Genomic DNA, 26,955 nt, shown 5'->3' with positions numbered 1-26,955 from the left:
GCTCCCATAGGCTCTCAGAAGGCGCCAGAACGTTGAATGATGACTCTAAAGTTACTGGCTGAAAAACAGTAGCGCATTTGGTAAGTGGTCAATCTGAGAACAATGAGACGGGTGCGCGCGTGTAGAGTCCATTTTCTTATTTGAGTCTTTGAACGCATAAAAATTGATTTTAAACAGCGTTTGACATGCTTCGAAGTACGGTAATGGAATATTTTTTGTCACGATATGCGCCGTCGCGTCACCCTTCGGATAGTGTCTTGAACGCACGAACAAAACGCCGCTATTTGGATATAACTATGGATTATTTGGAACCAAACCAACATTTGTTGTTGAAGTAGAAGTCCTGGGAGTGCATTCTGACGAAGAACAGCAAAGGTAATACAATTTTTCTTATAGTAAATCTGAGTTTGGCGAGTACCAAACTTGGTGGGTGTCAAAATAGCTAGCCTGTGATGGCCGAGCTATCTACTCAGAATATTGCAAAATGTGCTTTCACCGAAAAGCTATTTTAAAATCGGACACCGCGATTGCATAAAGGAGTTCTGTATCTATAATTCTTAAAATAATTTTTTTTTTTTAACGTTTATCCTGAGTAATTTAGTAAATTCACCGGAAGTGTTAGGTGGGAATGCTAGTTCTGAACGTCACATGCTAATGTAGAAAGCTGTTTTTTGATATATGAACTTGATTGAACAAAACATGCATGTATTGTATAACATAATGTCCTAGGAGTGTCATCTGATGAAGATCAAAGGTTAGTGCTGCATTTAGCTGTGGTTTTGGTTTTTGTGACATTATATGCTAGCTTGAAAAATGGGTGTCTGATTATTTCTGGCTGGGTACTCTGCTGACAATCTAATGTTTTGCTTTCATTGTAAAGCCTTTTTTAAATCGGACAGTGTGGTTAGATTAACAAGAGTCTTGTCTTTAAAATTGTGCAAAATAGTCATATGTTTGAGAATATGAAGTCATAGCATTTTTGAGGTATTTGTATTTCGCGCCACGGGATTCCACTGGCTGTTGACTAGGGTGGGACGCAAACGTCCCACCTAGCCCAGAGAGGTTAATCAGTGTTGCTTCCTAAGTGGACAGTTTGATTTCACAGAAGTGTGACTGACTTGGAGTTACATTGTGTTGTTTAAGTGTTACCTTCATTTTTTTTAGCAGATTATATATATACACACACATGACCTCTCCTTCACAGGTGTCAATCTCAATAAACTTGGGCGTACCTGGACCTACCACCACTTATTGTCAGAGAGTCCGAATGCATTCGGCATCATGGCTGCAAGGAGGATTCTTGGATGCAGTCTCAGTTCTTTGTCCGCACTGTGAACCAGTAGAGTTTTAATCTTGTTAATAAAATGAAACCGGATTCTGGGACGTCTCAGTGTGCAGTAATTTAGATTAGATTGAGCTACACCATCAGTAGAAGAAAGCCTGTAAATTCTGTGGCACACAGCTCTTCTGTACGTTATCAGCCCCGGATGTTGAAATAGAATGCATTGAAACACATTGTATTGAGATGAGGAAATGGCAACAGAGCTTTTTCAGCACACAAATAAACCTTTATTCTTGCTTCTGAAGGTAAACCACAATACAAAAGTGTCTGCTAAGAACAGACATGTAAATAAGTATCTATGGAATAAAATGTAAGTGTCAGAGTGTAGTTAAATATTTCTGAACAATAGTAAAACAGTGTGTTAGGAACAGAAATGTAAATAAAAGTAACTACGGAATTATTATTTTTTTTACATTTTAGTCATTTAGCAGACGCTCTTATCCAGAGTGACTTACAGTAGTGAATGCATACATTTCATACCTTTAATTTTATGCATTTTTTTGTACTGGCCCCCCGTGGGAATCGAACCCACAACCCTGGCGTTGCACACACCATGCTGGCGTTGCGAACACCATGCTCTACCAACTGAGCCACAGGGAAGACCGGAATAAAATGAAAGTGTGACTCCTGACATGTCTAAACAATAGAACAAGTTCATTTCACTGTGGTCTCAGTCGTTCGGTCCATGTCATCTTCTTGAAATCATGCACGAACTCGTGCAGCTGGTGATAGAATTCCTCCCGGAGATTGGTCAAGAGTTCATCCATGAAATCAGCTGTAGCTGCCAGGACCCTGTGGAGAGTATGAAAAGAGGGGGGAAATGATCAGTGCCTGGAGAGCAGTGTGCATGGTAAGGAAGAAGGTAAACAGAAGAGAGGAAAGGGGATCAGAGTAAAGTCTGAAATTATTTGTATTCATTTACCTCTGGGACAAGCTGGTGGCTTGGTGCATGACATTCTCCAGATCTTGAGATGTCTTCAAACATTTGCAATGCCTTTAGTGATGTGTCTAGGACTGAGTCTGCAGCTCTTTTGTCCCTTCTTCTCACACCCCTGCTACTACTGCTGCTCTGTGGCCTCACTGAGGAGCAAGCCAGTGGAGTAGGTCTCCCTTCTCCTCAAACCCCTGCTACTGCTCTTTGGCGTCGCTGAGGAGCAAGCCAGTGGAGTACGTCTTGGAGGTTGGCCCAAGATAGAGCTTCCCAGGTCCTGCATTGAGATCGTTTGTAATTCTGCACTGCAACTCAGTGCGGGAGATGGGCTGGCTGCAGAGGTAGTGCTTGGGGCCGGTTAACAGGCAGTACTGAGGCGCAGAGAACAAAACCAGGTGCTGTCTCCATTCACTGGTGTTTGTGCCTTGGAGAGGGAAAAAAAAATAGAAAAGAAAAGTAGAGGGCTATTTAGTACACATATCCAAAACATTAATGAACATCAAATATAATTTAGCCGAGACTACAACATTTGAAACGTTTGAGCAGAGTTGAGTATGCCTGGCCTAACGTTAGCTACTCAACTCTGCTCAAACGTTCGCAACATATACACTAGCTGAACCTTGCAACCAAACTTTGACTTGTGTTACCAATGTGGAAAGCTTATGATTTTCTTTCTATGACAAAATGTTTGATCAAAAGTTTATTTGGTTGGCTTGCAAGGGTATGCTGCTAAGCTAGCTACTCTAGCCAGCCAAGTAGCTAGCTCTATCTGGCTAACTATTGTTAGCAAAACATGACTACTCTTTTTGTCGACAAATATAGAAAATACAACATACCCCATCCTTTCGTGAAGACAGCGCGTTGCTTTCAGTCTTACATGCTTCCCATGCCTGCAGCAACATTTCTGGAGTAGCCTTTCCAACCGCAACTCCACTGCGGCCCTTGTTTCTTTTCTTTGACGAACTTTTTGCAAACCCTACCCCGCCTTTTCACAAGTGGTTGGGTCAGACCCCAGCTTCTCCGCAATCTCCCTCCATGAATTGGCATTTACATGCTGCATGGCTAGAATCGTACTGGTAAAGGTACTTTTGTACCGTCTCGGTCAATCGATGCTCAAAGTTGTCGTTCGCCCTGTTGAATCCACACTGAGTATTAGGCTGAATCGACAAGAAGCAGAAACTCACGTCACCCCTACAGTTGACCAATCACGGAGGAAGAAAAAATTACTAGCGCCCGAACAGCCGATAAAACCCTAACCAAACTCCAAAATTTAGAAGGATGTCACAAAATGTCATCATAACCAAACTGTTTCGGTTGGGAAGCATGTGGCCACCTTTCGAAGGACAAGAGAGCCCTGACTACCAGGCCATTAGCAACCTGATGATTGTTAGGGAGTTGGGTACTACCAACGCATGTCCAGAGTGCATTAGAGGAGATTCCCGTGACTCAGTCACATGGAATTTTACTGCGGTTATGACTCATGACTGCTGGTGTGGCAGTAATACGGTCACTACAACAGCCCATGGTAGGATTCATCTAGGTCTAACTATACTGAACAAAAATATAAACACGGTATACCGACCAAGCCTAATGCGACCAAAATCGTTGCACTTTAAAGGCCATGTAATTTCAGATGACTGATCATGTCAAATAAGGGAGTATCCAATCATTCAGAATAGCATACAATAAAAAAATATATACAATTTAAAAAAAGAGCAGGGTGTCACATCACCTGGGGTGGTCTCCCCACCACCAAGGGCTTCCTAGTTGCGTGCATGGAAACGCATAACTGGGAATTCCCAGAGAAAAGCACAACAATGTCTAGGGACACACACACACACACACACACACACACAGGTCTGTCAGCAACGCTCTATTAATTTGGCCACTTCTTAAAGAGAGGCCCTGCCTACTCAGAGAGAGGAAGGGGGTCAAGACTTCACACTACATTTACTAACTGCCAAAGTGATTGGTCAGCGTCTAACATGAGCCAAAGAGAACACAAAAGTACCAGCACACAGCATCACCATCCAAAGAACGTATGAGAACAAAAGCCACATGCTGACATGATTGTAATTGTATTGTAACAGAGTGATGGCATGGGCATTTTGCAGACTTTGTACACAACTTGAACTTCATAGAAACACTCAAGAAGTTGTAATCAGAGCAATAAGGTCATTGCATCCAAAGGCTTTAAACATTGAAAAAGGTTGGCCAATACCAAAGGCTTACTTACTGTAAACTGTGTTCTCTTTTCTCTGGGCCACGTGTTCAAATTGCATTAAAACATCTAACTGGGACATAAATAGACATTACAGGCAGACAGACAGACTACTCCATGCCTGGTCCCCCACTACTAAGGCCAAGAAGCCACACAGTACTGACTCATACTATAGTTGGAAGTTAGCTGGCCTGTTTGGGCTCTCGTCAACTTTGAGCCCCGCACTGTAGTGGCAATAGGAAGACGTCAATATATAACACCACAATCCGCTTCCGCTTGGCTGCCCGGCACTGAATAAATCAGCCCCGTCAGGGTTTCCACTCTGGCTGGTCAATATAACGAGTCGCATGCGGCTATTGCTGCTACTGCTGGGTAATGGGTTCAAGGCCCAATAAGAACACAGTAAAGGCTACAATCTACCCCAGCCAAAAAATGGGTGGCAGCAGCAGTATCAGAAAAGTGCCACATTACAAATGCAGAATGATGCCCCTTTTTATTCATTTTCAATGGAATCTGCAACGGCCATTGGTTGCATCACAGAGTTTGTGTGTGGAACGGAGCCTGTGTGCCTAGCAATGGTCAGGTAACTTTGCCGTCTATCACTTGACAAGTCCCCTTTTAGCAACACTAACGATGGCTAATTGGTTGACTGATGATTTCTGTGTAAGTCCACAGGGACAGATTGATTGGCTACACTGGAATATCCATTTTGTGTTTTCAATCCTTAGCTCGCTCTACTGATAAAAGGGAAAAACATTTCAATGGTAGTAGTGAGACCTCGACTTTGAAGCGACAGGCACGAACTGACAATTTGAAAGCCTCTGTGGCACACAGCAAAAAAGGAAATAAAATATAGCAAAAAGGGTCAGGAATCATTGATGTTGATTGACTAGAACATAAGGCATGTGGACAATTATGTTATACTATGAGTATCAATACAAGTGATTCTAAGGTGGTAAAATAAGTTTAATATAGTCCATCTGCATACAATAGGGCTGCTCTTCCAACTACATGGCATTGGACCAATAGGATGCTACTTTTCATTAAAACCTTGGCTGTCTGGACACCGTGTCCCTCTCTTGATACCAATCGATGGGTAGGAGCATAGGAGGGGTTGGGCTTATTTTAGTTTTCTAAAGTCTAGAGGTCGACTGATTATGATTTTTCAACGCCGATACCGATTAAAATCGGCCGGTTTTTATGTATGTATGTATAAAAATGGTCCGATTTTAAATCGGTATCTGCTTTTTTTTGGTCCTCCAATAATTAATAAAATATAAAAAATTATGACAATTACAACAATACTGAATGAACACTTATTTTAACTTAATATAATACATAAATAAAATCAATTTAGTCTCAAATAAACATGTTCAATTTGGTTTAAATAATGCAAAAAGTGTTGGAGAAGAAAGTAACAGTGCAGTATGTGCCATGTAAAAAAGGTAACGTTTATGTTCCTTGCTCAGAACATATGAAAGCTGTTGGTTCCTTTTAACATGAGTCTTCAATATTCCCCGTTAAGTTTTAGATTGTAGTTATTATAGGACACTCTCTATACCATTTGTATTTCATATACCTTTGACTATTGGATGTTCTTGTAGGCATTTTAGTATTGCCAGCCTAATCTCGGGAGTTGATTAGGCTTGAAGTCATAAACAGCACTATGCTTCAAGCATTGCTAAGAGCTGCTGGCAAATGCAGTAAAGTGCTGTTTGAATGAATGCTTACGAGCCTGCTGCTGCCTACCACCGCTCAGTCAGACTGCTCTGTCAAATCATAGACTTAATTATAATTAACACAGAAATACGAGCCATAGGTCATTAATATGGTCAAAACCAGAAACTATCATTTTGAAAACAAAACGTTTATTCTTTCAGTGAAATATGGAACCGTTCCATATTTTATCGATCGGGTGGCAACCCTAAGTCTAAATATTGCTGTTACATTGCACAACCTTCAATGTTATGTCATAATTATGTAAAATTCTGGCAAATTAATTACGGTCTTTACACAGTTCGCAACGAGCCAGGAGGCCCAACCGGCTGCATATACCCTGACTCTGCTTGCACAGAGCGCAAGAGAAGTGACAATTTCCGTAGTTAATATTACATGCTAACATTAATTTCTTGTAACTAAATATGCAGGTTTAAAAAAATATATACTTGTGTATTTATTTTGTGTATTGATGTTTATGGTTAGGTACATTTGTGCAATGTATGTGCTTTTTCCGTAAATGCGCTTTTGTTAAATCACCCGTTTGGCGAAGTTCAAGTAGGCTGTGATTCGATGATAAATGAACAGGCACCGCATTGATTATATGCAACGCAGGACAAGCTAGTTAGCCTAGTAATATCATCAACCATGTGTAGTTAACTAGTGATTATGTGAAGATTGATTGTTTTTTTATAAGACAAGTTTAATGCCAGCTAGCAACTTACCTTGGCTCATTGCAGCCACAAGGGCCTTTTGATGCTGCACCCACGTAACAGGTGGTCAGCCTGCCTTGCAGTCTCCTCGTGGATTGCAATGTAAATCGGCCATAGTCGGCGTCCAAAAAGGCTGATTACCGATTGTGAAAACTTGAAATCAGCCATGCCGATTAAAAGTCGGTCTACCTCTAGTCTATAATACAGAAAACGCTAAACTTCGGCTTAAGCCTTCTGTGCATACATGCAGAAAAATGTGACATCTATATTTAAAAATCGGCCTAGTCATAGAACAAGGACAAAAATGGTGACAAGTTCAACAATATGCTAACTAAGGCTCTGTTTGGAATAGTAGAAAACAACGCTTCCTCGCTTTTTTGAAGTAAATGCACATCTGGAAAGAGTTGGATTGGTGACAGCAGTATAGGATGGACACCTTCCTTCACTTATTCAATCACATATAGATCAGTCATTAACCTACTTCAAGAAAGGGAGGAAAGAGGGATGTGTTCATACATTCAAAACAGGATGTCAAAATGTCTATGGTAATGTGTTGTGCTGCTGGGATACATATCAAAGCTGGGAAAAGGAGACGACCGCAGATCGAACAGTATAAACCAATAGTGGAAACTAAGGAGGAGAGGTTGCACTACTATAGTAGGAAACTGACTAGAATAGATTTTCAGTCTGGGTATGAATTAACCATTACTCCTCATGTAGTCTATTATATACTGGGTCACAAGAGCATGGCACACAATTTCCCACAAAGGACACAGTCAAAGCTAACATGTTGCGGGTTGTTGCTTTATGAGTTCATCATGCTAAATATACTGTTCCACATGTCTTATGAAGATCATAACTGTGTACTCTACATACAAGCTGTGAGGCTTACAGTTCCAAAAAGCATATGGGAACAGTCTCCACCCATACTTGCAGTTAGAATGGACATCACAAGAACATTGCAGAAAAAAATATTACCCAAAATGTAGGGATTGAGAGGACATTGATGGAATGTGGAAAAATCACATCTGGAGATATGGAGCCAAGACAGTTAAACTTGAGCATCCTCCCGTGTGTCCGTCGGGAATGGCCCCCGCCTCCTTACCATGATGTCTGAGACATAACAGACCCGGGAATGTCAACATGGCACACTGAGTATTGCCATGTGATCTCAATGTCAGGCGCATGCCAGGAAAATGGTGTCAATGCTTACCAGTAATGCTCTGGAATTGAGAGCTACGTTGGCGGTATTATTAGGGGCCTGTTTCAAACAGAGAAGGATTTCCGTAGATTTGCTGACCAAATGAAAGGGCTGACATTGTGGACACTAGCCAGTGTGCCTGGGATTGCTTTGTCATGGTAAAGTGTGAAAGACTACATCTGTACTCAGCTAAACCCATAGGCTACTAGACATTAAAATGATATACATTTTAAACAATCATTGTCAAAATGGCCGAAAATCCTGTCTTAATTTAGAGTACCTTAACTATTTGAGAACGTAATATTAGAAGTTGTCTAACATCAAAGCTGGAAGTGGGTGTGTTTTGACCGACCACATCAAAAGCCAAGTAAAATGTCTTCAAGCCAATAACAAATGCCAATAGAAAAAAAACTTACAGCATAGCTTAACCAAAGCAACAATGATTTGAGTGACTAAGTATGAGTAGTGTACATCAGATGGCGTACATCAGAACAGATAGCTGAGCTGCGAGATCAAAGAGATTTTCTTTCTATCCTCTTGGCTCCAAGAGACCTGCACACACACTGGGAGACAGGAATAGTTTCTCAGAAATAGGTAAACCAGAGGGCTGGTAAATACAGTTGAAGTCGGAAGTTTACATACACCTTAGCCAAAAACATTTTAAACTCAGTTTTTCACAATTCCTGACATTTAATCCGTGTAAAAATTCCCTGTTTTAGGTCAGTTAGGATCACGACTTCATCTTAAGAATGTGAAATGTCAGAATAATGAGGCCTCCTTGCTCACACACACACACACACACACACACACACACACACACACACACACACACACACACACACACACACACACACACACACACACACACACACACACACACACACACACACACACACACACACACACACACACACACACACACACACACGTTATCAGTTCTGCCCACAAATTTTCTATGGGATTGAGGTCAGGGCGTTGTGATGGCCACTCCAATACCTTGACTTTGTTGTCCTTAAGCCATTTTGCCACAACTTTGGGAGTATGTAACTTTTCAAAGTTGTACTTCATTATCTTTTTCAGCATTGGTCGCCTCACCTGACCAAGGCAGTTCTCTCCCCGATTGTTCAGTTTAGGATGATTCTTGGTGGTTCTAAACTTCAATTTAAGAATGGAGGCTTGTTCTTGGGGACGTTCAATGCGGCAGATTTTTGGTACCCTTCCCCAGATCTGTGCCTCAACCTCATGGCTTGGTTTTTGCTCTGACATGCACTGTCAACTGTGGGACCTTATAATAGACAAGTGTGCCTTTCCAAATCTTGTCCAATCAACTGAATTTACCACAGGTAGGGCTGTGGCAGTCACGGAATTGTCAGCCGATGATTGTCAAGCAAATAACTGCCGGTCTCACGGTAACTGACCGTTAATTAACATATTTACCATCTCCTGGCTTCCACACAAGCCACTGATGCAGACCTTTGAAACATTTACATTTTAAAAAGGTCGACTAAAAACAATGAAATATAGCCTACACCTTCGCAATACAGTGCTTTCGGAAAGTATTCAGACTGTTTACAGCCTTATTCTAAAATAGATTAAATACAAATCCTCAGCAATCTACACAATAGCCCCTGAAGACATTGCGAAAACAGGTTTTTAGAAATTGAACTCAGGTGCATCCTGTTTCCATTGATCATCCTTGAGATGTTTCAACAACTTGGAGTCCACCTGTGGTAAATTTAATTGATTGGACATGATTTGGAAAGGCACACACCAGTCTATCTAGGAGAGGGTAACAAAAAATAATTATGTAGCATTGACGGTCACCAAGAACAGTGGCCAGCATCATTCTTAAATGGAAGAAGTTTGGAACCACCAAGACTCTTGCTGGAGCTGGCTGCCCGGCAAAACTGAGCAATCGGGGGAAAAGGGCCTTGGTCAGAGAGATGACCAAGAACCCGACAAAGCTCCAGTCTTCCTCGGAGATGGGAGAAACTTCCAGAAGGACAACCATCTCTGCAGCACTCCACAAATCAGGCCTTTATGGTAGTGGCCAGACGGAAGCCACTCCTCAGTAAAAGGCACATGACAGCACACTTGGAGTTTGCCAACTCTTTGGCCTGAATGCCATGGATCACATCTGGAGGAAACCTGGCACCATCCCTACAGTGAAGCATGGTGGTGGCTGGCAGCATCATGCTGTGGGGATGTTTTTCAGCAGCAGGGACTGGGAGACTAGTCAGGATTGAGGCAAAGATGAACGGCGTGAAGTATAGAGAGATCCTTGATGAAAACCGGTGAACCTTCCAACAGGAAAAAGGACCCCAAGCACACAGCCAAGACAATGCAGGAGAGGCTTTGGGACAAGGCTCTGAATATGCTTGAGTGGCCCAGCCAGAGCATGGACTTGAACCTGATCGAACATCTCTGGAGAGACCTGAAAATAGCTGTGCAGCAACGCTCCCCATCCAACCTGACAGAGCTTGAGAGGATCTGCAGAGAAGAATGGGAGAAACTCCCCAAATACAGGGCTGCCAAGTTTGTTCCCAAGAAGACTCGATGCTGTAATCGCTGCCAAAGGTGCGTCAACAAACTATTGAGTAAAGGGTCTGAATACCTATGTAAATGTGAAAAAAAATATTATTAATAAATTAGCAAAAATGTCTAAAAACCTGTTTTGCTTTGTCATTATGGGCTATTGTATTGATTGAGGGAAATTTTGGGGGGGATTAAAATCAATATTAGAATAAAGCTGTAACGTACTTTAAGAATATGTTTTCGTTTCAGTCTCCATCTCCACTAACCGAACCCAATTTTGTTCCTATTAATAATGTAAAATTAACATCTGCACAGAAAAGCCAAATGTGAAGGCATGTCATATGCATGTCATTCAGGCAGAAATGGTGAAAAAGGGGCCTGATCCCTAACAAGTTAAGGGATTAGAAATCCGTGGCTTAAAAACAAAGATGCCATTGTATGCTGATGATTCATGTTTCCTTTAAAAACCACAATTAGAATCCCTCCACAGCCTCAGAGGATCTAGATACTTTTGCTAACCTCTCTGGATTAAAACCAAAATATGATAATGTTAATAAGTGTACTATATTACATATTGGATCACAAAAAAAAGTAACTTTTACATTACCGTGTAGTTTACCAATAAAATGGTCTGACGGGTATGTGGACATACTCAGTATACATATCCCAAAAGAAAGAAATTATCTAACTCCAAAAAAAAAATTCTAGAAAGTTAGCAAAAATAGATAAGAACTTGCTACCATGGAAAGGAAAATATCTGTATATTTGTGGAAAAATTACCCTGATTAATTCTTCAGTCATACCACAGTTTACCTATTTGCTTATGCGTACACCTAGTGACCTGCTTTTTAAATTGTATGACCAAAAAGATAACATTTTATTTGGAAAGGCAAGCCAGACAAAATTAAAAGGGCATATTTATAAAACGAATATAAATTAGGAGGGCAGAAATAATTAAATAAAGCATTAGACCTCTCACTAAATGCATCAGTCATACTTTTTTTTATATTTGACCTTTATTTAACCAGGTAGGCTAGTTGAGAACAAGTTCTCATTTGCAACTGCGACCTGGCCAAGATAAAGCAAAGCAGTTCGACACACACAACAGAGTTACACATGAAATAAACAAACATGCAATCAATAATACAATAGAAAAATCTATATACAGCATGTGCAAATGAGGTAGGATAAGAGAAGTAAGGCAATAAATAAGCCATGGTGGCAAAGTAATTATAATATAGCAATTAAAACACTGGAATGGTAGAATGTGCAGAAGATGAATGTGCAAGTAGAGATACAGGGGTGCAAAGGAGCAAGATAAATAAATACACAGTATGGGGATGAGGTATATTGGATGGGTTATTTACAGGTGCAGTGATCTGTGAGCTGCTCTGACAGCTGGTGCTTAAAGCTAGTGAGGGAGGTAAGGGTCTCCAGCTTCAGTGATTTTTGCAGTTCGTTCCAGTCACTGGCAGCAGAGAACTGGAAGGAAAGGCGGCCAAAGGAGGAATTGGCTTTGGGGGTGACCAGTGAGATATACCTGCTGGAGCGCGTGCTACGGGTGGGTGCTGCTATGGTGACCAGTGAGCTGAGATAAGGCGGGGCTTTCCCTAGCAGAGACTTGTAGATGACCTGGAGCCAGTGGGTTTGGCAACAAGTATGAAGCAAGGGCCAGCCAACAAGAGCGTACAGGTTGCAGTGGTGGGTAGTATATAGGGATTTGGTGACAAAACGGATGGTACTGTGATAGACTGCATCCAATTTGTTGAGTAGTGTTGGAGGCTATTTTGTAAATGACGTCGCCGAAGTTGAGGATCGGTAGGATGGTCAGTTTTACGAGGGTATGTTTGGCAGCATGAGTGAAGGAGGCTTTGTTGCGAAATAGGAAGCCGATTCTAGATTTAATTTTGTATTGGAGATGCTTAATGTGAGTCTGGAAGGAGAGTTTACAGTCTAACCAGACACCTAGGTATTTGTAGTTGTCCACATATTCTAAGTCAGAACCGTCCAGAGTAGTGATGCTAGACAGGCGGGCAGCGATCGGTTGAAGAGCATGCATTTAGTTTTACTTGTATTTAAGAGCAGTTGGAGGCCACGGAAGGAGAGTTATGGCATTGAAGCTTGTCTGGAGGTTAGTTAAGTGTCCAAAGAAGGGCCAGAAGTATACAGAATGGTGTCGTCTGCGTAGAGGTGGATCAAAGAACCACCAGCAGCAAGAGCGACAACATCATACAAAAGTTATACTTAAATCCAAAATGGTTCTCTAGTAAATTAGAAAGAATGTCTCACCCCATTTTCAAGAATGGCCATTTTCCCTTTATTCAGATTACAACCACTCACTTTCGGTTATTTGAATACAACATCTCAAAATTGGTTATTTTTTTAAAACAATAATTTTAAAGTTGGTTGCAATTTAAACCACCTGAAAAGACAGAACAAATAATACAACAAACATTGTGGTCAAATATACTAATTGATTAAAACCCCCTAATTTTTCGATAATTTAAAGAATTTTTGTGAATGATATTATAAATAGGACTGGTGGCATTATGCCACACATGCAGCTAACACAGACATATGGAAATGTCTGCTCTACCCAAAATTACAACCAACTAATTGCAGCATTACCACAAAAATGGAAGGGGTAAAGAGAAGGGGTAAAAAGTAAGGAACTTGTCTGTCTGCCCTGTATTAAAGAACATAAATGGTTAACTTCTATGGGCTTGCGTCCCACCTACTCAACAGCCAGTGGAATCCCGTGGCGCGATATTCAAATACCTTAGATATGCTATTACTTCAATTTTTCAAAAATATGACTATTTTACACCATTTTAAAGATAAGACTCTCGTTAATCTAACCACACTGTCCGTTTTCAAAAAGGCTTTACAGCGAATGCAAAACATTAGATTATGTCAGCAGAGTACCCAGCCAGAAATAATCAGACACCCATTTTTCAAGCTAGCATATAATGTCACATAAACCCAAACCACAGCTAAATCTAGCACTAACCTTTAATGATCTTCATCAGATGACAACCCTAGGACATTATGTTATACAATACATGCATGTTTTGTACAATCAAGTTCATATTTATATCAAAAACCAGCTTTTTACATTAGCATGTGACTAGCATGTGACTAGCATTCCCACCGAACACTGCCGGTGAATTTACTAAATTACTCACAATAAACGTTCACAAAAAGCATAACAATTATTTTAAGAATTATAGATACAGAACTCCTCTATGCACTCGATATGTCCGATTTTAAAATAGCTTTTCGGTGAAAGCACATTTTTCAATATTCTCAGTAGATAGCCCGGCATCACAGGGCTAGCTATTTAGACACCCAGCAAGTTTAGCACTCATCAAAGTCAGATTTACTTTAAGAAAATTTTTATTACCTTTGTCTTCGTCAGAATGCACTCCCAGGACTTCTACTTCAATAACAAATGTTGGTTTGGTCCAAAATAATCCATCGTTATATCCAAACAGCGGCGTTTTGTCCGTGCGTTCTAGACACTATCCTAAAGGGTAAATAAGGGTGGCGAGCATGGCGCAATTCGTGACAAAAAAAATCTAAATATTCCATTACCGTACTTTGAAGCATGTCAACCGCTGTTTAAAATCCATTTTTATGCCATTTTTCTCGTAAAAAAGCGATAATATTCCAACCGGGAATCTGCTTTTAGGTAAACAGACAAAGGAAAAGAAAGCATTCGGTCGACTCGGGCACGCGCCTAAGCCCATAGTACTCTGAGTGGCCACTTGCCAAAAGCGATAAAGTGTTTCAGCCAGAGCCTGCCTCGATATCGTTCAGCTTTTTCCCGGGCTCTGAGACCCTATGGAAGCCGTAGGAAGTGTCACGTTATTGCACAGATCCTGAGTCTTCAATAAAAAGAGCCAAGATGAAACACTACTTCTCAGACAGGCCACTTCCTGCTTGAAATCTTCTCAGGTTTTGGCCTGCCATATGAGTTCTGTTATACTCACAGACACCATTCAAACAGTTTTAGAAACTTTAGGGTATTTTCTATCCAAAGCCAATAATTATATGCATATTCTAGTTACTGGGCAGGAGTAGTAACCAGATTAAATCGGGTACGTTTTTTATCCAGCCGTGTCAATACTGCCCCCTAGCCCTAACAGGTTAAAATCCATTTTTATGCGATTTTTCTCGTAAAAAAGCGATAATATTCTGACCGGGAAACCCTGTTTTTGTTCAAAGACTGAAAATGTAAACATGGTGGATGCTCGTGCACGAGCGCCCCAGTCTCATTGTTCTCAGATCGACCACTATCCAAATGTGCTACTGTTTTTCAGCCATGGCCTGCAAAGTAATCATTCAACGTTCTGGCGTCTTCTGAGAGCCTATGGGAGCGTTAGAAAATGTCACGTTATGCCAGAGATCCCCTGTTTTGGATAGAGATGATCAAGAAGGCCAAGAAATAGTCAGAGAGAGCGCTTCCTGTTTGGAATCTTCTCAGGTTTTGGCCTGCCAAATGAGTTCTGTTATACTCACAGACACCATTCAATAGTTTTAGAAACTTTAGGGTGTTTTCTATCCAAATCAAACAATTATATGCATATTCTAGTTACTGGGCAGGAGTAGTAACCAGATTAAATCGGGTACGTTTTTTTATCCGGCCGTGCAAATACTGCCCCCTATCCCCAACAGGTTAAAGAAAATTGCGATAAATAAAAACATACAACAATTTCAATTAAGCACCACAAAAAATTGACAGCTGTGCCATATAAATTGCAAAAGTTGGAAGAGATTTGCGATGTACCGACTCCATGGCACATGGTTTATGAATTGACAGGCAAAACATTGGATTCAAAACTTCGAATTTATCAATTTAAATTATTATACAAAGTTCTTGCAACCAATAGAATGTTATATATATATATATATATATATATAGGATACAATCTTCCCAGCTCTAAAGATTTTGCTGCGAGGAGGCAGAGTCATTAGATGACTTATTTTGGTATTGTCCATATGTAGCTCGTTTTTTGGTCACAGGTCCAGCTGAAGAATTGCAACATTTTCCTAGAACTAACGTTGCAGACAGCAATACTGGGTGATTTGAAAAGTCATAGTCAATCAATCAATAATATAATAATTAGTTTAGCAAAAATGTTTCTTTAATTTACAATCTGTAGAAGCTATGAGAATAGAAAAGTTCAGAACTTTTGTGAAGTATCACAGCACAGTTGAAAAATATATGGCAAATAGAAATCCAACATGGATGGTATTAAGAGATAGATGGGAGAGGTTGAATGGAGCTGAAGGGTGGGACTAATAACAAGATATCCAATGTAAAACATACGGGGTCTGTAAAACGTATATAGGTTCAGAAATTTTGTGAAATAGCACAGTTACAAATAATAATCAAACTGGATGAACATCAAAAATAGAGGAAGGCCTAAAAAACAAAATTTAACTATTGTAAAATCGATTGTCTGTAAAATGTGTAGAAACTGAAGGTAGAAGCCGAAGTGTTATTGTTCATTAGTTTACTCCAATTCGGGGGGGGGGGGTTCGGGGAATGAAAAATATATATATATGAACAAATAAAAATAAAGCTAATGTAACAAAATGTGAAAAAAGTCAAGGGGTCCAAGTACTTTCCGAAGGCACTGTAAATCCATTATTTATTTTAGACTTGTCTTTAGAAACATGATATCAAGACCATGTAGTCTATTTCAGAAGAACAGAATAGCATACTCTGAGTTGTCTTATGTTAGGCCCTGATCTGGCTATGGGCTACACTAGTTCATTTAGCAAAGATTTGCTTTGAATTCCATGGCATTATTTTATAGTATGAAGAATACAATTTATCAAAGCTAAATAAAATTGAAAGTATATTTTCTCCAAACAATTCAAATGAAAGTTTGTCACGTGCGCCGAATACAACAGGTGTAGACCTTACAGTGAAAAGCTTACTTATAGGCTCTAACCAATTGTGCAAAAAAGGTATTAGGTGAACAATAGGTAAGTAAAGAAATAAAACAGTAAAAAAAAAAACTGGCTATATACAGTAGCGAGGCTATAAAAGTAGCGAGGCTACATACAGACACCGGTTAGTCAGGCTGATTGAGGTAGTATGTACATGTAGATATGGTTAAAGTGACTATGCATATATGATGAACAGAGAGTAGCAGTAGCGTAAAAGAGGGGTGGGAGGGTGGTGGTTGGCGGGACACAATGCAGATAGCCCGGTTAGCCAATGTGCGGGAGCACTGGTTGGTCGGCCCAATTGAGGTAGTATGTACATGAATGTATAGTTAAAGTGACTATGCATATTTGATAAACAGAGAGTAGCAGCAGCATAAAAAGAGGGGTTGGGGGGGCACACAATGCAAATAGTCCAGGTAGCCATTTGATTACCTGTTCAGGAGACTTATGGCTTGGGGGTAAAAACTGTTGAGAAACCTTTTTGTCCTAGACTTGGCACTCCGGTACCGCTTGCCATGCAGTAGTAGAGAGAACAGTCTATGACTGGGGTGGCTGGGGTCTTTGACAATTTTTAGGGCTTTCCTCTGATATCGCCTGGTGTAGAGGTCCTGGATGGCAGGCAGCTTAGCCCCAGTGATGTACTGGGCCGTACGCACTACCCTCTGTAGTGCCTTGCGGTCAGAGGCCGAGCAATTGCCATACCAGGCAGTGATGCAACCAGTCAAGATGCTCTCGATGTTGCAGCTGTAGAACCTTTTGATGATCTCAGTACCCATGCCAAATCTTTTTAGCTTCCTGAGGGGGAATAGGCTTTGTCGTGCCCTCTTCACGACTGTCTTGGTGTGTTTGGACCATTCTAGTTTGCTGTTGATGAGGACACCGAGGAACTTGAAGCTCTCAACCTGCTCCACTACAGCCCCGTCGATGAGAATGGGGGCGTGCTCGGTCCTCCTTTTCCTGTAGTCCACAATCATCTCCTTAGTCTTGGCTATGTTGAGGGATAGGTTGTTATTCTGGCATCACACGGCCAGGTCTCTGACCTCCTCCCTATAGGCAGTCTCGTCGTTGTCTGTGTCGTCTGCAAACTTAACCTGTTATGGCTAGGGGGCAGTATTTTCACGGCTGGAAAAAAAAGTACCCGATTTAATCTGGTTACCACTCCTAACCAGTAACTAGAATATGCATATACTTATTACATACGGATAGAAAACACCAAAAAAGTTTCAAAAACTGTTTGAAATGGTGTCTGAGTACAACAGAACTCATTTGGCAGGCAAAAACCTGACAAGGTTTCAGGCAGGAAGTGGCCTGTCTGACAAGGTGTCGTTCTTCTTGTCTCTGTTTATTGAAGAGTGAGGATCTTAGCTGTCCCGTGACACTTCCTACGGCTGCCATAGGGTCTCAGAAGGCGGTAAAAAGCTGAATCGTGGCTTTGCAGGCTCTGGCTGAAAAAAAGTAGCGCGTTTGGGTAGTGGCTGGTTACAGTACTGTGAGACTCAGGCGTGTGCCCGCGTCGACCGAATGCTTTGTTTTCTTTCCTCTGTTTAGCTAAAAGGAGATTCCCGGTCGGAATATTATCGCTTTTTTACGAGAAAAATGGCATAAAAATGGATTTTAAACAGCGGTTGACATGCTTCGAAGTACGGTAATGGAATATTTAGATTTTTGTCATGAATTGCGCCATGCGCGCGACCCTGATTTACCATTTCAGATAGTGTCTGGGACGCACGAACAAAACGCCGCTATTCGGATATAACGATGGATTATTTTGGACCAAACCAACATTTGTTATTGAAGTAGCAGTCCTGGGAGTGCATTCTGACGAAGACAACAAAAGGTAATCAAACTTTTATAATAGTAAACCTGATATTGGTGAGTGCTAAACTTGCCGGGTGTCTAAATAGCTAGCCCGTGATGCCTGGGCTATGTACTTAGAATATTGCAAAATGTGCTTTCACCAAAAAGCTATTTTAAAATCGGACATATCGAGTGCATAGAGGAGTTCTGTATCTATAATTCTTAAAATAATTGTTATTCTTTTTGTGAACGTTTATCGTGAGTAATGTAGTAAATTCTTAGTGAATTCGCCGGAAGTTTGCGGGGGGTATGCTAGTTCTGAACGTCACATGGTAATGTAAAAAGCTGGTTTTTGATATAAATATGAACTTGATTGAACAAAACATGCATGTATTGTATAACATAATGTCCTAGGGTTGTCATCTGATGAAGATCATAAAAGGTTTGTGCTGCATTTAGCTGTCTTCTGGGTTTTTGTGACATTATATGCTAGCTTGAAAAATGGGTGTCTGATTATTTCTGGCTTGGTACTCTGCGGACATAATCTAATGTTTTGCGTTCGTTGTAAAGCCTTTTTGAAATCGGACAGTGTGGTTAGATAAAGGAGAGTCTTGTCTTTAAAATGCTGTGAAATAGTCATATGTTTGAAAAATTTAAGTTTTTGTATTTTTGAGGAGTTTGTATTTCGCGCCACGCCCATCATTGGATGTTGGAGCAGGTGTTCCGCTAGCGGAACGTCTAGATGTAAGAGGTTAATGATGGTGATAGAGTCATGCCTGGTCATGCGGGAGTGCGCACATGCGACTATTTTGTGTTGAGCGGTTAACAAAGAAACACTTAATTTTTAGTTATTTATGTAACTTTAGATGTGATACAAACATTGGTCTATGTCTTGATTTTTAATACATTCTAAGGCTGCATGATGCGACTAATGATGATTTGAAAAAAGTCACATGAAAGGCATGAGCTCTGCTTTGTTTTTTGCACAGGCTGTAATGACTCATTTCCTGGACGCATCCCCTTTGTGTGGCTGTAATGACCCCTAAAAAAAATCCATGCCTTTGCGGCCAGTGGCCATTGGGCTGAATATAATAATTTGAATTCCCTTCTCCCTGCGTGCTGCGAAGCACATCACTCAGCTCTCCGTCACATGGTCGGGTCTTTCTCACAGACTACAAGTGAAGACAGACATCGGGGACGCAACTGCGCCCTTATCTAATGCCGAAGTGCATATTCAAGACATTGGAATAACTGTCCACATTTACTTTTTGTCACCCAACAAGATGAGTAGGCCTAACGAACAGCAAAAGCACTAGCATATGTCAATCTACTAGCCCCCATAGTACAAAAGTTGACCATTCTATTCTGTGCGAAAAATAAATATTCCAAACAGTGTGGGACGCGATAGATCCCAAATGAATACAACCGCTAGCATAATTTTTTTTTTTTTAAATAACGTAATGAGGCTGATGCAAATGATCAGAACATTTGGCTTAAAATGTTGATAAACTATTAGGCTATTTCTTCACATTATAAGTGCAGCAATGCGCACACGGCAGTAGACTATAAGCGTGAATGTTCCATTAGTGGGAAAAATAACATCAAAATTGATGTCAAATGCGATTATCCATCTAATGCTTTTATTATAAAACATTTTTAATGGTGAAAATTACCTTCCCCAAACTTGAAAATCACCCTGCGAGTATGCCAGTTAGGCTCTACACCCATTGTAAAGTGGATTAATGTGCTTCATTTTTTTATTTATTCTTTTAAATGTTCACCTTTATTTAACCAGGTAGGCAAGTTGAGAACAAGTTCTCATATACAATTGCGACCTGGCCAAGATAAAGCAAAGCAGTTCGACAACATACAAAAACAGAGTTACACATGGAGTAAAACAACATACAATCAATGATACAGTAGAAAAAAATAAGACTATATACAATGTGAGCAAATTATGTGAGATAAGGGAGGTAAAGGCAAAAAAGGTGATGGTGGCAAAGTAAATAAAGTATAGCAAGTAAAACACTGGAATGGTAGATTTGTTATTTGAAAAAAGTAAAAATATAAATAATATGGTGCAAAGGAGCAAAATAAATTAAATAAATAAATACAGTAGGGGAAGGGGTAGTAGTTTGGGCTAAATTATAGATGGGCTATGTACAGGCGCAGTGATCTGGGAGCTGCTCTGATAGCTGGTGCTTAAAGCTAGTGAGGGAGATAAGTGTTTCCAGTTTTTTTTTTAAGAAGTTATTTTATATTATTTTATATTATTTGAAGAAGTTATTTGGCCACTTTAGTTGTGATACAAACCTTATCAAAACATATAGGCCTATGGGCTAGGCTCCATGAGGTGTGCGACTGATTCGAAAAAGGCTTTGTTTCTTGCCTTACGCTGGGCATCATTCACAAGTGATAGGCTAATATTGTCACCCACCACACAATTCTTGATTTAATCTAGATCTTTAAATATACTAAATAACATGTGAAATTTGTTTTGATTTAGAATGAACCATTATCATGCACCAAATGAACCATGGGAAAAAAGGTGCTTCTATGCACTTAAATAGCAAATGGAGGATGCTTTCCCCATGGTTCATTTTCATGCCAGCCAGGCATGCTATTCTACTGTTGTAAAGAGAAGCAATGTGCTTAATATTAGGAAAGTTTAGAAATAAATATAGTAGGCCTAGCTTATAGAAAGCTGATGGGATCCTCTTTTTAATAGAGGCCATCACTCTGTTTTCTCACGCAATTGCATAGCCTATAGAAATGCTGCGCAACACGAGCTCATGGGCTCTCATGAAGTCTTTGATTAGACTTGATAACATTTGCATTGATGTCAGAGTGATTAGAGGGACAATAAGAGAGTGCTGAGTACCAGGCAGTTAGCAAGTTTGGGTGGCTACTAATAACCATCAGAGCTTGGAGAAGTCTAATTAGCGCAACTAAACGGTTACGTGAAATTTGACTGCCTTCATGACTTGTGACCGCCAGTGTGGCAGTAATACGGTCACCTTAACAGCCCTAACCACTGGTGGACTCCAATCAAGTTGTAGAAACATCAAGGATGATCAATGGAAACAGGATGCACCTGAGCTCAATAGAGTCTCATAGCAAAGGGTCTGAATACTTACGTAAATTTTTAATACATTTGCAAAAATGTCTAAAATCCTCTTTTTGCTTTGTCATTATGGAGTATTGTGTGTGATGAGGTAAACAATATTTAATACATTTAAGAATATGTCTCTAACGTAACAAAATCTGGAAAAGGGGAAGGAGTCTGAATATTTTCCGAATGCACTGTATTTCCATTAAACTAATATCAAAAATTTGGCATGCAGACGCAGCTGACATTTCACTGGTAAAACAATTATCATTCACAAGTGACTGATGATGCCATGACCCATTTTGAAGTTAGGCATGCCTAACTTAGTTATTGTTTTTTACCAGGTAAGTTGACTGAGAATACATTCTCATTAACAGCAACAACCTGGGGAATAGTTACAGGGGGGAGGAGGAGGATGAATGAGCCAATTATAAGCTAGGGATGATTAGGTGGCCATGATGGTATGAGGGCCAGATTGAGAATTTAGCCAGGACACCAGGATTAACGCCCCTACTCTTATGATTAGTGCCATGGGATCTTTAGTGACCACAGAGTCAGGACACCTGTTTAACGTCCAATCCGAAAGACTGCACCCTACACAGGGCAATGTCCCCAATCACTGTCCTGGGACATTGGGATATTGTTTTAGACCAAAGGCAGATGTTGCAATTGGAGGATGTATTGTATCCATATTCTATAATAGTATATTCATCAATAGGCTACATCTGTCAGTACAAACTTTGAGGGGGTGGGGGGTGCAGCAAAAAAAATGTATTGTCCCGCAAAATCATCTTGTTGTCAGCATTTGGGTATTTTAAATGTGGTCCCCCTACTCAAGTGGGAACTGTCAGATACAGACATATTGCTAGGTAAATACATTTGTTTTTACTATGGCCTAAGTAAAACATCCTACTGATTGTCAATTCCTGTAGTGACTATTTCCTACTTTGTGAAAAAAGCGTTCACTCTTGTTTACTGAACTGTGCGTTCTCTGCGCTACTTAAGCTGATATCCAAATTAGACGTTGGCAGATTTAAAAATCGGCATTGGCCGATTTCAAGTTTTCATAAGAATCGGTAATCAGTCTTTTTGGACGAGGATTACGGCCGATTACATTGCAATCCACGAGGAGACTGCGTGGCAGGCTGACCACCTGTTACGCGAGCGCAGCGTCAAAAGGACCTTGTGGCTGCAAGGAGCCAAGGTAAGTTTCTAGCTAGCATTAAACTTGTCTTATAAAAAACAATCTTCACATAATCACTAGTTAACTACACATGGTTGATGATATTACTAGGCTAACTAGCTTGTCCTGCGTTGAATATAATTAATGCGGTGCTTGTTCATTTATCAAAACTGTTCGCTGCTCTGGCACCCCTATGGTGGAACAAGCTCCCTCACGACGCCAGGACAGCGGAGTCAATCACCACCTTCCGGAGACACCTGAAACCCCACCTCTTTAAGGAATACCTGGGATAGGATAAAGTAATCCTTCTAATCTCCCCCCCCCCTAAAAGATTTAGATGCACTATTGTAAAGTGGTTGTTCCACTGGATATCATAAGGTGAATGCACCAATTTGTAAGTCGCTCTGGATAAGAGCGTCTGCTAAATGACTTAAATGTAAATGTAAATCATCAAATCACAGCCTACTTCAACTTCGCCAAATGGGTGATGATTTAACAAAAGCGCATTAGCGAAAAAAAGCACAATCTTTGCACAAATGTACCTAACCATAAACATCAATGCCTTTCTTAAAATCAATACACAAGTATATTTTTTTAAACCTGCATATTTAGTTACAAGAAATGTATGTTAGCAGGCAATATTAACTAGGGAAATTGTGTCACTTCTCTTGCGCTCTGTGCAAGCAGAGTCAGGGTATATGCAACAGTTTGGGCCGCCTGGCTCGTTGAACTGTGTGAAGACCATTTCTTCCTAACAAAGACCGTAATTAATTTGACAGAATTTTATATAATTATGACATAACATTTAAGGTTGTGCAATGTAACAGCAATATTTAGACTTAGGGTTGCCAACCGTTCGATAAAATACGGAACGGTTCCATATTTCACTGAAAGAATAAACGTTTTGTTTTCAAAATGATAGTTTCCGGTTTTGACCATATTAATGACCTAAGGCTCGTATTTCTGTGTTTTTATTATATTATAATTAAGTCTATAGTAGGCAGCAGCAGGCTCGTAAGCATTCATTCAAACAGCACTTTACTGCATTTGCCAGCAGCTCTTAGCAATGCTTGAAGCACAGCGCTGTTTATGACTTCAAGCCTAATCAACTCCCGAGATTAGGCTGGCAATACTAAAATGCCGATAAGAACATCCAATAGTCAAAGGTATATGAAATACAAATGGCATAGAGAGAAATAGTTGACAGGTCATAATTCCTATAATAACTACAACCTAAAAATTCTTAAACGGGAATATTGAAGAACTGGGAATATTGAACCATCAGCTTTCATATGTTCTCATGTTCTGAGCAAGGAACAAAAACATTAGCTTTCTTACATGGCACATACTGCACTTTTACTTTCTTCTCAAACACTGTTTTTGCATTATTTAAACCAAATTGAACATGTTTCACAATTTATTTGAAAGTAAATAGGTTTTATTTTTGTATTACGTTAAAATACATGTTCATTGTTCATTCAGTATTGTTGTAATTGTCATTATAATGTAACGACCCTGGGTTTATAAGCGCGGAAATCGACTCTGCCGGACGAGCATGCTTTTGCGGCACAGTCGATAGTGCGCCAGACTTCGGGTTTGAAGGTCGATCGAGGGTTCGAGACTTGCTCCCTGGTGTTTCATTACATTGGTGTCGGAAGTGATCGGACCTTGCATCCACGACAGTGCGTGTGCTTGGCCGGTGAGCTCGTTCCTGTAAGACGTAGAGTCGCAAGCTAGCTCGAGGACGCGCTCTTTGAAAGGAGGGAGTAGTGTAACGACCCTGGGTTTATAAGCTCGGAAATCGACTCTGCCGGACGAGCAGCATGCTTTTGCTGCACAGTCGATAGCGCCGGACTTCGGGTTTGAAAGTCGGGGGTTCGAGACTTGCTCCCTGCTGTTTCATTACAATAACAAATATAATAATTGGCCGATTAATCGGTATCCGCTTTTTTTAGTCCTCCAATAATCCTTATCAGGGTTGAGAAATCATAATCAGTCGACCTCTAATCCAAATACTCTAACCACACTATTCAAGTACAACGAATACGTGTATCCTATTCACATGTGTTTCTATCGAAGAATGCGCAAAACTCATTTTCACACATTGATGTCTCACCAATGTTGCCAATTTAGCCATCATTTTAAACAAGCACAATAAAATGTGCATAAGAGACGGCAAAATGAGCCACTGAACAATATAGGATTGACCGCAACAATGTCAAAATTACAACTAAATACAGAAAGCTGGCTAGCAAAAAGAAAGTTGCTTTCAAGACAACTGGGAAATCGGAAGAAAAGAAACGAGGTCGAACCCTGACGTCGGTGATCTTCAGATCGGAAAGTCGTAACTCTGGAAAGAGGCCCAGGTTTCCCACCTCGGAATTCCGAGGTGCTTGACCATTCAAAACACATTTTCCCAGTCAGAGCTCGTTTTTCCCCCAGTTGACTTGAACGCACGGAAGTCGGAGATTTCGCAGTTCCCAGTTGTTTTGAACGCGGCATCTGTCCAAGCACCCGTTTCAAAAACATAAATTCGCGGTTGCTTACCTTGTCAAGTTCGTCGTGCAGCTCCGAAAGGGTGGGTCTTATCAGCTTGTCCCCCAGCGGAGCAGCACTTTGCCGGTAGAAATCAATGTTAGGCACAGCATCGATGGTGTTGTGGCCAAAAGTCCTCAGGTAATAGGTGTTTGTATGGGTGTCGTAGTGGTAGTGATGCTGGCCTCCTGTCGAAGAATGCAGGCTGCCCTCGCTCATTACGGTGTCTCCATTCTGGAAACCTTCAGCGGGCACTACTTCTGGTGGGCTCGCTCCACTGGGATCCATAAAGTTCACCACTCGGAACCGGCCTTTTGCCTCACCACCCGCCGCTGGCTCCGAACCTTCGGGGCTGGCTTTGTCGCCAGATGCGAGAGTGGAATCCGAGCTGGGCGTTTTATCAGCGGCGCTGGCTGCTTCAGCCACTAGGTCCACCTGGAACCGACTCGAGCTGGGTGTCGGGCCGGCGGGCTTCAAACCTGTATCCACGGTCAGTCCCTCATTTTCTGGCGCCTGGTTCTCTTCCTGAGCGGGAGGCGTGGAGGATGGTGCTGACATTGCAAATATTACTGATGAATGGACGAGCTTGCAGAGACAAACCTAGCTAGCTAAATGTCCAGCACAACTCGTGTACAATAGCAGAGCTACACTGCTGCTAAACCCAAGTTCTTTCCGACATCAAGTTACTCAGCGAACACTCCTGATACCACCCAAGTGGTGGAAGACCGTCTGGATATTCGCTCCAACAGAAACGCGGTACATCCGAATTGAGAAAAGGTAGTCCAGACATGCGGAGAGCTACGAATGGAGAAGGATGGCTTGCTAGTTGCCTCACTAACGTTATATACACTACATAAAAAGCGAGAAAAAGGCATCAACTTTCAGCCCTTGCTAACGCGTCTTAAACGCTTCACGGGCCTCTCGCTTTCAGCACACTTGTACGAAAGCGAATAAAATCCGCGGTGTTATGTTTTCGGTGCTTTTTAGAGTGGATGCTGCATTGACCTTGGTGCAACTCCTCCTAGACTCCCATTGCGTCCTCCTTGCAACCAACAGTGCAGTTAAGCATTAAGATGCCGACTGGTAGCGTGAGTTCCAAACGGGGATAGAGCTCGCGAGATTTCAGCTCATCCTTTTTAAAAGGGAAAATAGGGGAAGGCGTGTTATTTAAATTGTTATCCTTCTGCAAAGGTGGTACCAGTTACATTTACAGTCTGTAGGTGCGGTGGAGAAAAAGTTATGCAATCAAAAAAGCAACCAACCAGATGACCATTAAATTAAAGTTGCCTACCACACATTCTGATGATAGAAACTATTACAAGTTTGAAGTAGTGTCAATTCATACAGTGTAATTGACAGGATGTCCAGAAAAAAACAGAATTTTGCCTGAGCTTATTGCTATGTAATAATTTGAGTCAGTTACTTTTTTTCAGTTCAAAGTTACTTTAATAGTCAAACATATCATTATGGTGTAGTTAGTCATGTGGCTTATTTTTCCAGTTTAATTTATGAAATGATATACTACTTGGCAGATGTGCTTAGAACTTTTGATGGAATGCCTTTAATGTAAACAATATGTGGAGATGAGATGTAGACATAGCCCACCCTTTCATTTTCTAACCTCTTGTCATGATGTGTAGTTTTGTAAATAAAGGTTTGTGCCTAAACTTTAAAACTCATCCACCTGTTTGTGATCATGACAATGGAGAGG

The 26,955-nt window shown here is 40.8% G+C and overlaps 1 protein-coding gene and 1 long non-coding RNA gene across 2 annotated transcripts in view; both read right to left on the bottom strand.

Annotated features, from left to right (window-relative positions):
* Nucleotides 1–26,326, bottom strand: part of LOC106562900 (solute carrier family 12 member 2) — a 151,335-nt gene extending 125,009 nt beyond the window's left edge. Inside the window, exon 1 of the mRNA XM_014127974.3 lies at nt 25,257–26,326. Coding sequence (XP_013983449.1) covers nt 25,257–25,802 — 546 coding nt within the window. The 5' untranslated portion in view covers nt 25,803–26,326. The remainder of the gene's footprint in view (nt 1–25,256) is intronic.
* LOC106562902 (uncharacterized) lies at nt 1,547–5,815 on the bottom strand. Its single transcript, XR_001319137.3, has 3 exons — nt 3,110–5,815; nt 2,265–2,697; nt 1,547–2,134 (listed from the first exon to the last, which is right to left on the bottom strand). It is a non-coding gene; the product is annotated as an uncharacterized LOC106562902 (long non-coding RNA).
* Nucleotides 26,327–26,955: the final 629 nt, after the last annotated feature.

Source organism: Salmo salar, chromosome 11 (assembly GCF_965601325.2).
Source record: "Salmo salar chromosome 11, fSalSal1, whole genome shotgun sequence".
Lineage (NCBI taxonomy): Eukaryota > Metazoa > Chordata > Actinopteri > Salmoniformes > Salmonidae > Salmo > Salmo salar.
This window is presented reverse-complemented; position numbering and strand designations above follow the sequence as displayed.